This window comes from Marmota monax, unplaced genomic scaffold, assembly GCF_021218885.2.
Source record: "Marmota monax isolate L192 unplaced genomic scaffold, Marmota_monax_Labrador192_F-V1.1 WCK01_AAM20220418_F8-fsc00142, whole genome shotgun sequence".
Classification (NCBI taxonomy): Eukaryota; Metazoa; Chordata; class Mammalia; order Rodentia; family Sciuridae; genus Marmota; species Marmota monax.
In genome coordinates this window covers 3,298,940-3,314,933 of record NW_026692025.1, presented here as the reverse complement: position 1 = coordinate 3,314,933, position 15,994 = coordinate 3,298,940, and the positions used below count along the sequence as shown (strand labels likewise).

General features: G+C 41.0%; 1 protein-coding gene across 1 annotated transcript; it reads left to right on the top strand.

Annotated features, from left to right (window-relative positions):
- The first annotated feature begins 11,049 nt into the window (after positions 1-11,049).
- Magea4 (MAGE family member A4) lies at positions 11,050-12,146 on the top strand. The gene is given in 2 exon segments (XM_046453791.1): positions 11,050-11,530; positions 11,533-12,146. Coding segments are annotated over 2 exon segments (1,095 nt in total).
- Positions 12,147-15,994: the final 3,848 nt, after the last annotated feature.

The following is a 15,994-nucleotide window of genomic DNA, read 5'->3' as shown; positions in this document are numbered from 1 at the left end:
ACCATACCTGATGGTGAGGAATTAGATGCTTTCCACCTATGATCAGAAAAAGGGCAAGGATGTTTTCTGTGGCCATTCTTTCAGAATTTGGGGGGAAGTCCTAGTTAGTGCAATAAGATGAGAAAAGTAAATAATGTACATACATTTGGAGAAGGAAAAATTATGCCTCCCTTTAGTGGGGTTTTATATAGAAAAATCCATGGAATTGATAACATCAGCAACAACAAAAATGTTGGGACTAAAAAAGTGATTATGGCAAGCAAACAAGATTAAAATATCAATTGTTCTCATGACTAAAAATCATGTCTTAAAATAGCCAATGAGATGTAGAAGAACAACAATGTTGAAGGACTCACATTATCCACCTTAAACAATTATTATAAAGCTATAGTAATGATAAAATTGAGGAAGTAAGAAAAATACAGATTAATAAAACAAAATACTGATCAGAAATAAAACCATAGTCATGGAGTCTACTGATTTCTGACAAAGATGCAAAGGCAATTTGGTGAAGATAGTTTTTTAAAAAAAGGAAAAGAAACTTGAATAAAAATCCTTAATTTTTTTCACAAAAAGTAAACACAAATAGCTTATAGACCAAAGTATAAAATGCAGAAACTATAAAAGCTCTAGGATAAAGCATAGGAGAAAATTTTATATGACCTTGGAGGAGTGTGGATAAGTTTTTAGACTCGTGAAAGAAAAAAAGTTTATAATTTGGTTGTTGTTTTGAAATGTGATCTGTGAAAAACAATGTAAAGAGAATGAAAGAGGACACGAGAAGGAGAAAATAACTGTCAAACACTTATCTACAAAAGGTCTTGTATGCAAAATCAAATAATTCTTCAAATTTAACAGTAGAAATAAACAACTCATTTAAAAATTGTGCAAGGGATCTATGCAGTAAAGAAGATATATATATATATATATATATATATATATATATATATATATATATGGATGACAAATAAACATATAAAAGATAGTGAATATAATTTGTTATTAAGGAATTCCAAATTAAACAAAATTGAAATATTACTTCATACCTACTGGCATGTCTAGGTCTGAGAAAAAATTACAAATCCAATTGCTGGTGCAAATGCAGAGTAGGAACTTTCACTCAATGCTGGGAGGAATGCAAAATAGTAAAGACACTTTAGATGATGGTTTTTCACATTCTTCAAAAACACTTAAGTAAGTTAAACTCAAAAGGTTAAAGGTTATATATGTTTTCTCTCATATGTAGAAACTAGAGAGGAAAAGGAAAGGAAAGGTGGAGGTGGGTCTCATGAAATCAAAGTGAGATCAGTAGAGGAAAGAGACCAGGGGCTGAGAGAGAGGCAGGGAGGGAGGGGGAAATGCTGGGAAGTGGAGTGGATATTGGCCAAATTATATTGTTATCTTGTGTACAAATATGCAACAACAAATCCCATCATATCTACAACTATAATGCACCAATAAAAATGTGGAAAAATAAAACAATATCAAATAAGTAAAAATATTTTCAAAAATACAAAATAAATCATAAACCATAGATCAGCAAACATACCCCCAACTTTGAAGACTTACCTCCACACAAAATCCTGTTCAAGAATGTTTATAGCTGCTTATTTGATAATTCTCGAAAAAGTGAAAGTAAGCAAGATGTCCTTTAATACATGGACAAATTGTGAACACAACGGCATACCATTCATCAATTAAAAAGAATGATCTATAAGACCTGCAAAGATATGAAAGAGCTTTAAATGCATATTGCTAAGTGAAAGCAGCTAACTAGAAAATACTAGAGACTGTATTACTCCATGTACATGATATTTTGGAAAGGTGTAAATGAGTTCATCACAGGAGACTTACAGGGCACTGAAGGTATTTTTATGATACTATAATGGTGCATGTATGACAATATACATTTATTAAAATCATAGAACTTAACAGCACAATTTTTGTTTTGTGCTGGGGATTGAACCCAGGACATTACATAGCACAAATTTTAATATATTACAATTTAAAACAACATAATTTGGGAGATCAAGAAATTTCAGGATGGAATGCAGAATGTCGCAAAATATTCTAACTGCATTAAGAAAATATGAAGCAACCTCACTGAAGGGTGTGAGGGAGAATTTACTGCCCTAAGTAACAGAAATGAATGCTGTAAGGCTAAAATAAAAAAGAACTGTATTAAGAGCTATCCTGTGGTGGTAATGTTGTTTTCCACAGGAGAACAGGTTCATAATTGTGAAACCACTATACATGTGTACTGAAATTAAACAATTAATTGAACAGATTGGTGAATGGTGGGAGGGAGATTTCTCACTGTTGGAATGGGATATTACAAGTAAGCAAGGGGCAGAGGCTTAGAAAGATTTTTGTGGTAATGGATTTGAATTGGAGTCTTCAGCAAAAACTCATGTTCAGTTTAATATAGATTGAGATCCATATATGAATATTTAATAGTGTGTGCATACACAAATATTTTATATAATATATTTCCCTGTGTATATATTTTGTCTGTCTCTCCTAGAACATTTTGTAGCATGAGAAAGTAGTCTGAAAAAATTAAGTGACAGCACAAGTGTTATATTAGGCATAATCCATTCTGTGGGAAACTGGACAGGACACATTGTTTATTTTTTAGTTGCAAGGAAAATGAAGTCATGGAAGTAAGAATTGGAGATTAAAAACAACTTAAGTAACATAACAAATAATTGTAATGGTTAAAGCATATTTGGACACTGATTCAGAGAAACTTGTTTTCTAAAAGTATGTATGCCTTGTAAACGTGAAAAATAGCTGGATACTTTATGATTATTTATTTAAAATTTGAGGAAATATAATTATATTGGATTTATGTTCATAAAAGAGTTATCTTTTATTAAAAAAGCATATGAAATATTTAGAAATAAAATGGTTTATCTTGGATGTGCTTCAGTTTATTCCAATAGCAGGAGATGAAGATAGATTAGAATTTCTGTAATTAAAATTTTTATTATAAATATTATTTCATGAGAATATAGTATCTTATTATAAACATTATGCCATGTGTATCTCAGTTGTATAGTATTTACTTAGCATGCATGAGTCTCTGACCCCCAGCACTGCCAAAAAAAAAAAAAAGCCTTAAATTTAAAATTGTAAGTGAAATTGGCTACTTAAAGATTTAATCAAACAGTATAGATAGAAACTGCATTTAAAACTCAAGCCACCATCTAATGTTCTAGGACAAGGCAGTTTTACAGGCTAGTTCTAGCAAATGGTCAGGGAGAAACAAATTACTGTCTTATGTAAACTCTTCCAAAGCACACAAAATGACGGCAATTATTCAATTCATCTTGCCAGACTAGTGCTCGTTGATTTCAATACCAGATGAGAACACCCCATGAAAATCACACTGGAGCCAAGCCCACAGCAGCAAATATTCTAAATAATTTAATAGTATATTCATCATAGCAGTAAATTAAATGAACAAACAGGCTCTGTCCAAGGAATAAAAATATTATTTAAAATTATAAAATGCTTTCAATTTTAATTCCCTATAGACAAATTAAAAGAGGAAAAAAAAACACTTGTTTTTGTTAATGGCAACATAAAACTTTTCAAAGAAATTCAACACAATTGTATGGTAAAAAAGTAAACTAATAGTATAATATAATTTCCCCTTCCTAAAATATCACAAGTACATTTAAATGTGAAATATTAGAATAATTCTCATTAAAGTGAGGGTCAAGATAAAAATGTATAGTATCTCTTCTACTGTTCAAAATTGCATTGGAACACATACACAGAGCTATGGTTATAAAACTAAAAATGAGATATGATATTAAGAATATTGATGACAATATTATCTTTTAAAACACTAAAGGAATACATAAGTGAACATATAAATGCATAAATGACTTCATAAAAATTGTATGGAAGTTCCATAGTGGAAAAATCAAGAATTCTGCTACACAAAGCCATAAGTAATTAGAGCATGTAAGAGAAAATATCCCATTCACAATGGCAACAAACCCCCAAATCACCTGAAAAGAATGAAGAAGACCTTAATGGAGGCAACTGTAAAATTTGCTGACAGTCGTATGAACAAATTCACAAATATGAGGAACATTCATCACATTAAATAATAGAGAATGGAATACTATAAAGATGTGAACACTTCTAAAGTATTTCCAGAGTTAGTACCTTACATGGGTCAAAATAAGTTCTTATTCCTTTGTTACAATTCCTAAATTAACCCTGCAAAACTACTGAAGGGAGAAGGGAAAAATTAAGTATTGATAATCAACAAAATCTGAATAACAAAACAGAAGAAAAGACTGGGGAATTCAGGACTGTTGAACTAGCATTTGCATTAAGAGTTGGAGGGAGTGGAGGACAGATATCAAGTTGGAAAGGGTTTCCAGCTTGTAGAGGTGGCAGGGGACAGGATAGGTAACAGGAAATGTTTCAACTTTTGGCCATACTTCATTGCACAGTCTGAGGTAGTACCTCAAGGCACAGATGCCAGGAACCACTGGGCAATATCAGGCCAGCAGGAAAAATGTGTTGATTGAGGAAATATGGCTGCGGAGGCTGTGTTAAAACTACGTGAAAGTATGTTAGTTATGATGACTGGCGTGTTTGAAAAATTATTTTAATAGAATATAAATAATGGAACAGAAATTGAATAGTGAGTGAATCACAGATAGCAAGGATAAGTATTTTAGGAAATTAATTTTCTAAACATACTAAGAATGAGGCTTAAAAAAAGGGAAAGTCAGTGCACACTGTACAATGCAGAATTAGATTACCTGTTAGGGTAAAATGAAATCTTTAAGAACAAAGATTTCCAGTCTACGTCTGGCTGGCAAAGAGACTTCATGTGTTCTTTGGACCTTGGAGACTGCTTCTGTAACAGCTCACCACAATTATGGCCATTGCAGCGCTGTACAGAGAATCTAGCTTGGGACCAGCAAATGATGTCATTTGCAAAGACTGCAGTGGGGCAAATGTCAGGAACAGTGAACGTCTTGCCAAGTATTTGATTAATGAGCCAGAATCTTTCGTGTGTGAGGACTAAGGGGTCCACGCATCTCAGAAGAGAAGACACTGCACAAAATTCAGCTTGAGCTCTGGTAACAGCCCTGAAGACCCCAGACATAATTGTGAGGCTGAGGGTTCCACTCATTTCTGCCTCGGGGGTCTTAAGGCAGTTTTAACCTTGGCCTGAAGGAACTAGAATCACGCCAGCATTGTAAGACCACTCAGACCTTTCCATCAGTGAAGACAATGATATTGATGTAGAAGTGAGGATACCTCATATTGCAGAATAGAGGGATTCCAATTTTACAGCACCCCTGCAGACAGCTCAGGGGTACCCCAAGTCATGGTGAGGGGGAGGGATTTATGAACGTGAGATTTGAACAGAAGAGTGTAGCCTCTGATCATCAGAGAAAAGAGCTCCAGGCTCTGACCAGGACTAAACGTTATTACCGTTAGTGAGGATTTGAGAGGTCCTTGGATGTCTGAACTGAGAGGTGTTCCAACTATCCTGCAGCTACTATCAACCTTGAGAGGTTCCAGGGAAAAGTGCTACCTTCCAACTTCCCCTCAGACATGAGGTGTGTTAGGAAGAACTGGAAGGAACCAGACACAGATCAGCAAAAGGAAAAGACTCAGGACCCAGGATCAAAATAACAATTCTTAAGGGGGATCAAGGGTACCTCAGACACCAGAAGAGAAACCTACGTCTGATGTCAGGATAGCCTGGCCGGATGTGGTGCACCCTGACTTCCGCCCTGGAATGCGGAGGAAGTGGAGGCTCCCTGTGAGGCGCCATCTCAAGTCAACCGACACAAAAGACGTGAAGCTAAGGATCCTTACATCAGATCAGCCCTGGGAGGTTTCAGAACCGTTTTCTGAATGAGGCTAAATCTCAGTTTGCTCTCCAGAATCTTACAGGTGAAGTCTTGGTCTGAGGGATGTGGTGCCGGTCCAACAGAGGGTATGTAGAGACCTGTGGTCCAGGCTCAACGACGATAGTATGTGAGGGGCCCAAGGGAAAAGTTCGGGAACCCCAATCCGGCCCTGCCTTCCACAATAGGTGGCCCCAGGTATTCGGTGGGTTTTGATATTCACTGAGTTTGCTTTGGGGATGGGACAGACGTTAGGATCTTGATTTTTTAAAAATTCTCTCTCTCTCATATATATATATATATATATATATATATATATATATATATATATATACATATATATGACGGTACAGTGCATTTTGACATATTATGCATACTTGCAGTATATCTTATTCTAATTACGATCCCATTCTTGTGGTTATACATACTGTGGAGGTTCACTGTGGTGTATTCATCTACATACAAGGAAAGTTCTGTTAGATTCATTCCACTGTCTTTTCTATTCCCATTGCCTCCCTCTTCCCTTCATTCCCCTTTGTCCTAATCCATGTACTTCTATTCTATTCTCGCCACCCCCCACCCTCTGCCCCCCGCCCATGCCATTGTGTGTTAGCATCCACATATCAGAGAAAACATCCAGCCTTTGGATTTTGGGGATTGCCTTATTTCACTTAGCAGGATATTCTTCAGTAGGACCTTGTTTTCATGATGTGCTTCACGTTGGTGTAGCACACAGTACTAGCATTACGTTGATGTCAAGATTTGGATTTTAGGTGTAGCTCAGTACTAGAGAGCTTGGCACACTTGCATGAAAAAAGAAAAGGACAAACTGAGATGCTCAGGATAACCTGAGAAACTTCTGTAACCACTGTTTACTGGTGATGAGTCCTTGCTTCCCCAATGCTGAAGTATAACACCAGAGAAGCACACAGAGGCAAGTGTAGAGTGCAAAGTGGAAGCTTTTATTAAAGAAGAGCAGAAAAGACTTCTCCCTGGAGGAAAAAGGGGACCCTAAAGGCAAAGTTGGAATCCATGGAAGAGGAGGTCTTCCCTTTTTTACAGCTAAGGTCTTCTTTCAGCTTTCCCACACTCATTTCCTTTGTTTCCCTTCATCTTTCAGTGCTAGAATGTAGATGGGAAGGCCAAAAGGAGGGCATAGATGGGCTGAAGGAGTAGTCGGAGCAGGAAGGGCCTGGGGTGGTTTTTGGTTAGCACCTCCCTGTTTACTGGGAGCTACTTCATTAACAGTTCCTTAGGATGGGTTCTGGGCCTTGGGGACATTAACATTTCAATTTCCCCAAGTGCAGCTCTGGTTTCCTGGACTCCATTCTCAATCATGGTCTCTTGGGCTGGGGATGTGGCTCAACTGGTGACGCGATAGGGCACTTACCTGGCATACGAGGGGCGCTGGATTTGATCCTCAGCACAACATAAAAATTAAAAAAAATAAAGATGATGTGTCCACCAAAAACTAAAAATAAATATTAAAAAGAATTCTCTCTCTCTCTTAAAAAAATAATAATGGTCTCCATTTTCTTTATCTTACTCGATATTAGACCGAATTTACCTAACTACACTAACTACCTATCTTTAAATCTAGCTTCAGTTCCACCCCAAATTATCCAGGTCTGGATGGAGTAAGGGTGCATACCTATAATTCCAGTTACTTGAGAAGCTGAGACTGGAGGATGGCAAGTTCAAGGGCAGCCTAGGCAAATAAGATCCTGTCTCAAAAATTTAAAAATAAAATGTAAAGAGACAGACATGTTGTTCAGTGGTAGAGCATCCCTGAGTTCAAGAAAATTATACTGATTTGCCTGTGTGGTCAGCTCTGCAGCACACAGGGCCAGATTGGGGGAATGAGCCCTTCACTCAGCCTTAAAGAACCCTGGTTAGTCTCAAAGGACACAGATCAACAGAGGATGAGGATCAAAAAACTGACAGAAACCATCCTGAGGAGAGACAGGAAAGAATGAGGGGATCCACTTGATACTGGTAGAGGAGTCCCACAAAATACAACTCAGCCCTTGAGATCAGACCTGGGAAAATCTAGCCATGATGGGTAGAGGTGCAGTACCTTAACAACCTCAGTTGGGTATCTGACACAATTGATGCCCTTGGTCTTGGAGGAGGGGCCATATACTACAGAATGTCCAGAACACCATAGAAATCTGCCCCTGCAGTCAGCCCAGGGAGGCCTCATATAAGGTAAAGAAAAAGGTGGTTCCTGACTTTGGCATTCGTGTCTGAGTGAGGTTATAGTTTAGTAGCACAAGCATAGGTTCAGGTAAGCAAGAAGAGGTGCCCAGACCAGCTAGAAGTCAGTGGAGCACTGAGGAAGGACTGAGGTAACCTTGAATCAGGCCCAGTGTACTCTCAGCCCTGGGAAGCCTATAGCAGGTTTTCAGGGACTGTGATTTCTGACTTTGGCATCTGGGTTTGAGGGAGCTGAGGGACTCAGTAGAAGAAGGAGGGCCTGTTGGCAGTCAGGGTTAGAAATGAGGGAGGACTGAGTGGCCCAGGACACAGAATGGCTGGCACCCAGCCCTACCCCTGCTTTCAGACTGAGCCCGTCCTTCATTCTGACTCTGGAATTCTGACTCAGGAGAGAAGTGGGCTGCTGCCAGAAGTCAATGGGAGGACTCAGGGAGGAAGGAGGGGGCCTTGTACTCCAGATCAAAGGGGGACCTCCACCCTGACAGGCCAGGGCAGGGTGGCCAGAGGCAGCACCTTCCTGTGCTTCCATGGTATCAGGGATGAGTGAGCATGATTGAAGTATGTGTTCCTGGGTCAGCAGAGGGAGGAATCTCAGGGTCTTCTGGGAAGTTCAGTAACAGCCCAGATTAAAGACATGGGAAAACTGCCCCTGCTGGCAGCCTGGGATGGCTATAGGCAGGACTTTGGGGAAGGGATCCCACACCTTCTTCCCCCTTTGGACCTTCCAAGAGATGGTGGCCTTGGCCTGCAAGTTGTATCTACAGGTCAGCAGAGGGGAAAGGGCCCAGACCCTGTCAGGAGTGAATATGAGTACCTTGAGGACACTCCAGACAAAGGAGGCCCCTGGAACCTGCTGGTCTGTTAACCTGGGGAAACCCCGTGCAGCCGTGTCCAAATGTGCTGTCCTCACTTCTGTCTCCTCCAAATCAGGGAGGTGAGGCCCTGGTGTGAGAGAGTTCATCAGGACGGCAGAGGAGCCACAGCTGGTCAGCAGAGGGAGGATTCCAGCATCTACCGGGAATCAAGGTGAGGAACTTTGGTGACAGGGACTGAATGCCATACCTCCCAAAGGAAGGGACCTCAGAGAGCCTGGCTTCCCTTGTAATCTACCCTGTGGGGCCCTATGCAGGGTCACTGGAAGTAACTCTGGCTCATTTCTGCCTCCTGGTTTGGCTGAGAGGTTTTATATGTGTAGAGACCTTGGTCCAAGAGGTGATGACATGTCAGCAGAGGGAGGAATCCAGGACCTGCCAGACCCAAGGTATGGACTCTTCATGAGGATAGAAAGTATCCCCATCTCTGACCCAATGGATACCACATAGTGTGCCTGGCCACTATAGTCAGCCTGAGGAGGCCCTAAGTGGCAAGATCTTCTGCCATGGGCGCAAATATGGGAGGTATTCAGGGAGATGGGGTCTTGGTCTAAAGACGTCAGTTCATTTCAGATGGGGTGGTAGTGAGGAAGGGCAGGCGTGGGCATGAGTCCAAGGACTTGGGTAATCTCCCAGCCCATAATACATTGGACCCAGGTCCAGCCACCAGCCCTGGAGAACCTACACAAGGGCAGTGGGAAACTGTTCACTTCTCTGGGAAGTACCAGGGCTCTTGGGGAAGAGAGGAACCTGATGTGACAGGGTAACTTCATCTTAGCACAGGGATCACTATCTGGTCATCAGACGCAGGTGTCCCAGTTTACCCAAGAGTAAAGTGAGGACCCTAGGGGAAGGTCAAGGGTCCCAGAATACAGTAGATGCCCCTCAGAAATCTTCCCGTTACCTGCTGTCGGCACAGGAAGCCCAGGCAGGGTTGTAAAGGTTCCTTTATTTTCTGTGTGTCATTGATTTCAGAGAAGTGAAGGCCTCAGTAAGAGGGGATTGGGCTCAGGAAAGCAGAAGGAGGATCTCAGGCATAGCCAGGAGTCAGGTAAGGACAGAGGGAATTTCTTCAGTGGAACACAAGGACCCCGATCCTCACCTGCCCTTTCTTCTCAGCCATGGGACAACCCAGTTCCATTGGCTTTACCTTTCCCTCACTTCCTTTCTGGGTGTCTCACGTAGACAGGGTGTGTTTTAGGATTTGTTAAGGTTTAAGGAAGGTGCCTTAGATCATTAGAGAGCATCTCATACCTAAGGTGAGGACTGAGCCAGATCCTCCATGGCCAGGACACATGGAACCATTGAGTTTGGCCAGCTCTTGCTTCACCTTTGAGAAGGTGTGGCCATATGTGAGGCCCCTCACTGCCTTGTGTTCCTTCACAGGGAGGTGGGCACTTCTTCACAGAGTGTCCTTCAGGCCAGCACATGGGTGGTATCCAGGTCCTGCCAGGGGAAAGGTAAGGGCCCAGAGTAAGCAGAGAGGACCATCCACCTCAGAACAGTGGGGACCTCACAGAAGGCAGCCCAGCCCTCCTATCAGGGCTGGTGGATCAGGTTGTGCTTGGAGTCTGCAACCTGTGGGGGCCCCTCAGTGCCTCTTACAAGAACTTCTGGAACCAGGTCGTGAAGGTTTTGTATGAGGCAGTGTCCTCAGGTCCTGGAGCAGAGGAGGCCCAGGCAGTATTTGGAGTCATGGTGTGGTGCACTCTGGGAATGTGTATCAAGGACCCCACACTAACCAGGACAGAGGGAGTCCCACAGAGCTCAGGCCCCAGAAGCCCTACTATTAACCCTGGGCCTTGTGCTCTGTGGGCTTGCTGTACCCACAGAAGTTGCCTCACTTCCTGCCTCAGGTTTTCAGGAAATAGGCCTACCAGGAGAGGAACTTGAATAGCCCTAGAGCATTGCCCAAAGAGAAGACCTGTAGTGGGCCTTTGTGAGGGGTTCCAAGGGTTCAGTTCTCAGCTAAGGCCCTGACACATACCTTCTCTCCCCAGGCTGGTAAGTCTCCAACACCAAGCTCCTGTCCATCCTCCAGCTTGCTGTCTTAGACCAGAATCATCATGCCTTGAGCCCCAAAGCATTGGCACTACATGCTTGAGGAAGACCTTCAGGCCCAAATGGAGAAACAGGCCCTTATGGATGCCCAGGTTTCCACAGCTGTGGATGAGGAGGATACTTCCTCTTCCTCCTCCACTTGCTCCTCCTCTTTCCCCGGCTCCTCTTCCTCCACTTCCTCCCCTTGCTATCCTCTACTGTTGAGTTCCCCAGAGGAAGATTTTGGTTATGATGCGTTACTAAGTCCTTCCCAGAGTCCTTCAACAGCCTCGTCCTCCCACACTGCCATGACCTCTACTCCATGCAGCCAATCTGATGTCTCCAGCCAAGGAGAAGAAGGTCCAAGTACCTCCCAATCCCTGACAGGTAGTAAGTCCTTGTCTAGAAGTGAGATAGATGAAAAGGTGAATGATTTGGTAGAATTCCTGCTCCTGAAGTATCGAATGAAAGAGCTGACTACAAAGGCAGAAATGCTGAATAGTGTCATCAAAATTACCAGGAGCACTTCCCTGTGATCTTCAGTGAGGCTTCTGAGTGCATGCAGCTTGTCTTTGGCATTGACCTGAAGGAAGTGGATCCCTCGAGTCACTCCTATGTCCTTGTGACTACCCTTGGCCTCACCTATGATGGGATGCTGAGTGAAGTTCAGGGCATGCCCAAGGCTGGCCTCCTGGTACTTATACTGAGCATTATATTCATGGAGGGCAACTGTGCCTCTGAGGAGGTAGTTTGGGAAGCACTGAGTGTTATGGGGGTGTGTGCTGGGAGGGAAAACTTCATCTATGGGGATCCCAAGAAGCTTATCACCCACGATTGGGTGCAGGAAGAGTACCTTGTGTATCGGCAGGTGCCTAACAGTGATCCTGCTCACTATGAGTTTCTGTGGGGCCCAAGGGCCCACAATGAAACTAGTAAAATGAGTCTCTTGGAATTTTTGGCTAAGGTCAATGGGAGTGATCCCAGAGCCTTCCCGGTATGGTATGAGGAGGCTTTGAGAGATGAGGAAGAGAAAGCTCAGGCCAGAGTTGCCACAACAGATGATGCTACTACCCCAGCCAGTGCAAGTTTTAGTGCCACTAGCCGTTCTTTATGCCCAAAGTAAATTCCTGCATAGTCAATAATCAAAGTAGTTGAAGTTCAGACTGGAGTTCGGGAGAATACATTATAAAACGTCCTTGTTTTACTATTCTATTTAGGTGATTTGGGAATTTATTTTCCTTTTGGTGTTTCAAAATGTTAATTTTACCAGAAGGTATATGGGACACAGAATCTAAGCTTACAAATTACATTCATCTCACATTCATCCTGTTACCCACTTTAATAAAGTTTTTCTTTTTTGTACAACAAATTGGGAGGCTTTCTATCTTTTCTGTAATCTGTAACAACATACATAGCATTGGAATTGGAATTTTCTTGGAAATGTAGATGGATTTAGCAGTAAAGGAAAAAATTTAACGTATTGACTTTTATTATTGTATTACTTTTAGTCTTCCATTATGTAAAATTAAAAGATATACACCTGGATTTGTTAACTTAAAATCAAAATTAAATTATAATAAATGAAGCCTCTGCTCACTGGCTCATTTCTTCCCCAAGCTTTCATTGAGCATTCACTATTTTCAAGGACCTGGGTTGGCAGTGGGATACTAGGGTAAACCAGACCCACTCTTATATGTAGAATGGTAATCTAAGTTCAGCAGTCACATCATGAAGATGGTGAAATATCCTCTAAGACCTAAGAACAAGTAAAGGAGGTATGTAAAGATGGGATTCCAGTGAAGAGCAATCTGGTTTTGCCCTGAACCAAGGTATTTTGGGGCATTGAGAAATTGCAGTTCTGCCTATAGAACTTCATTGTGATTAAAGCATAGTGACTGAGGCCAGTCACTCAGGTAGCATCTCTTAGGGGTTAGAGAGTGGAAATATGCTCTGAGTAGCTCCTTTTGGATGGTGAGTGGATATAGCAGGTAAGAATCTCTACCTGGAACAGGTATAAAGGGTATCTTGAGCTCTTACCTAGATATTTTATATAGTACACATACTAGGTATTTTAGACCCATCATCTGAAAGGGTTTCTGAAAAATAAGGATTTCCTGATAAATAAGTCTGTGGCATGTTGCCTCCATGTCAGCCAACTCCATTAGAGAACATCATTTTAATCAGTTTACCTTTAGTGTAATTTGGACAACTCTAAGCAAGGGGTGAGGAGTTGAAATGAATGAAAATAGTGGTTTGGATGAAAAAACAGATAGGAAGGATAGAGGTGTTCCTTAACTAGGATTTTTAGAGCTTCCCAGAGGGGAATGGGTCCTCCAAACCCAGATTTTACAGTATGTCCTCTGAGGGAATATTTACGGAATTTAAATCATGAAATTTCAAATTTGGTTGATTAGTTATTCCATGTACTTTTGAATTGCATATTCTTTAATATGTGCTGGAGAACAATGACAATATGAACACTCATTACAGTTCCAATATAGGCCAGGCACTGTTCTAGGGACTTTAAATATAGTAGTACACACATCCCAACAGTCCTATTGGACAGACCTTCTCAGGCCCACTTCAAGATTCCAAGCTTCACAGGGTTGTGATATTCCCATGATCCCTGGCTACTAAATGACAGGACTGGGAGGAGATCCATGGTCTGAATTATTAGAGCCCACACTGTTCCCACTGCTAGCCTGAGCCCAATCTTCTGACTTATTAGTTATTTCTCTTCTCAGCACTGCATTATGTCTCTCTGGTGACAAAACAACCCTGGAGGAGGCCAACATGCTAAAATCAGTCTTAAATAACATAACGTGGCAGTGAGGATCAACCAAAATTTGTGGGTTGCCCGTGGATGATTTTAACATAGGGTCTTCTTGTTCCAATCCTCAGGTTTCTATAACAGCCGACTCTATATAGGAGTTGGCATTTCTCCAGAGCCAGACCTTTTCAACATTAACAACATCCTTCTCCTGGTCATCCCCATCATCCCTTACTATCCATATCCCTTACTATCCCTTACTATCTTGTCACTGTGGCCTCTTATGACGACTGTTCTCCCTGTCAAACAGCCCAGAATTACCTACAAACTCTGTGACATGAAATATTCCTATTGCCTCTAGAAGTAACCTGGCCCTCCTGTCTCATCCTTGGGAGTCCCTCTTATAGCAGTATTTGTTTTAATATAAAATTTGCATTTGGACAGTGAAATTTGGACAACTGGTCATTTCCCCCAAACAAACTTTGTTTTTAAATGAGCTGAAGAGTAGAGTGATTTGGCCCATAATCTACTAGTTCTTCAAATCTAACATTGAAGTTAGTGAGTGAATATTTGGAGTGATTTAGATATTTGCAGGAGGATTTTAATATGATACCTAATGTGAAACTGGCTAGTGAACACATATACAGATGAGTTACCTTGCCTATGTGGCCAAATCCTCCCTCACAGTGGTATATAAGGAAAGACCACAGAAATCACTTCATTAAAACTATGGAATCTGAATTCCTAAAATCTCTGGGGCCTCCAAGAGGTGGAAATAGTTTCTTGGTGAAAAGTAAGATCATCCCCCAGTATTTCCCCCTTCCCTAGAATGGCAAATTGGTGATATATATATATATATATATATATATATATATATATATATATATATATATATATACATATATATATACTGTGTGTGTATGTATGTGCGTGAGCATGCACAAATATGTAACAATGAATCCCACTGTTATGTACAACTATAATGCACCAATAAAATGTAAGGGAGGGAAATTAAAAAAAACAGAAGTTGGACTGGGGATGTGGCTCAAGCGGTAGCACGCTCGCCTGGCATGCGTGTGGCCCGGGTTCGATCCTCAGCACCACATACAAACAAAGATGTTGTGTCTGCTGATAACTGAAAAATAAATATTAAAAAAAATCTCTCTCTCTCTTTTAAAAAAATAGTAGTTTACTATCTTGTTTCTTGTCTGTGTACCTATCCTGCAAGAAAATCTTGGTTTTCCGTGTGTCTAACAGCACCTTTATTATTGTTCAAATATGTTCAGTCAAAAGGAATGAGAGATTCTCAGCCTACTGACATTATAGATGATATTGCAAAGGGTACTGCAGAACAATGCTATTGTATGGAGAAAGCAAACATGCCTTGCTGAAGATCAACCAAAATTTGGGGGTTGCCTGTGGATATCTTAAAAGATTCTTGGAAAATTACATGTGATGCTATGTTTGAAAGCACCTATAACATAGCAGACCCTGTTTGAGTTTATCTGTGATCTGTATATACATAGGTATATGTACATATATATTTTTTATTCTATTTGGATTTCTGGAAGGGATCTCTCCCTCCCCCCCCCCCTCTCTCTCTACCAGGGATTGAACTCAGGGGCACTCAACTATTGAGCCACATCCCCAGCCCTATTTTGTATTTTATTTAGAGACAGGTTCTTACTGAGTTGCTTAGGACCTCAATAAGTTGCTGAAGCTGGCTTTGAACTCACAATCCTCATGTCCTTTTAAAAAAAATTCCCCTACCTGCCTTTATTAAAATCTGTTTGATTTTTTCTTTCTTTCTTTTTTTTTTTTTTTTTTTTGGTAATAGACCACTTTATGCTGCTGTAACAGAATACATGAGACTGGCTAATTTATATAGAGATTTATTCCCTATAGTTCTTCAGGCTTGGAAGTGCAAGATTGAGGGCTATATCTGATGAGAGCCTTCTTGCTGCATCACAACATTATAGAATACATGGGGAGTAACTGATGTTCAGATTATCTCAACTAAAATCTTTTTTAAAAAACTAGGGATTGAACTCAGTTATGTATAACCTCTGACCCACCTCCCCAGCCTTTTTGTAAAAATTATTTAGAGACAGGGTCTTGTTAAGTTGCTTAGGGCCTTACTAAATTGATGAGGCTGGCTTTGACCTTGTGATCCTCCTGAGTCAGCTTTCCCTAGTCGCTGG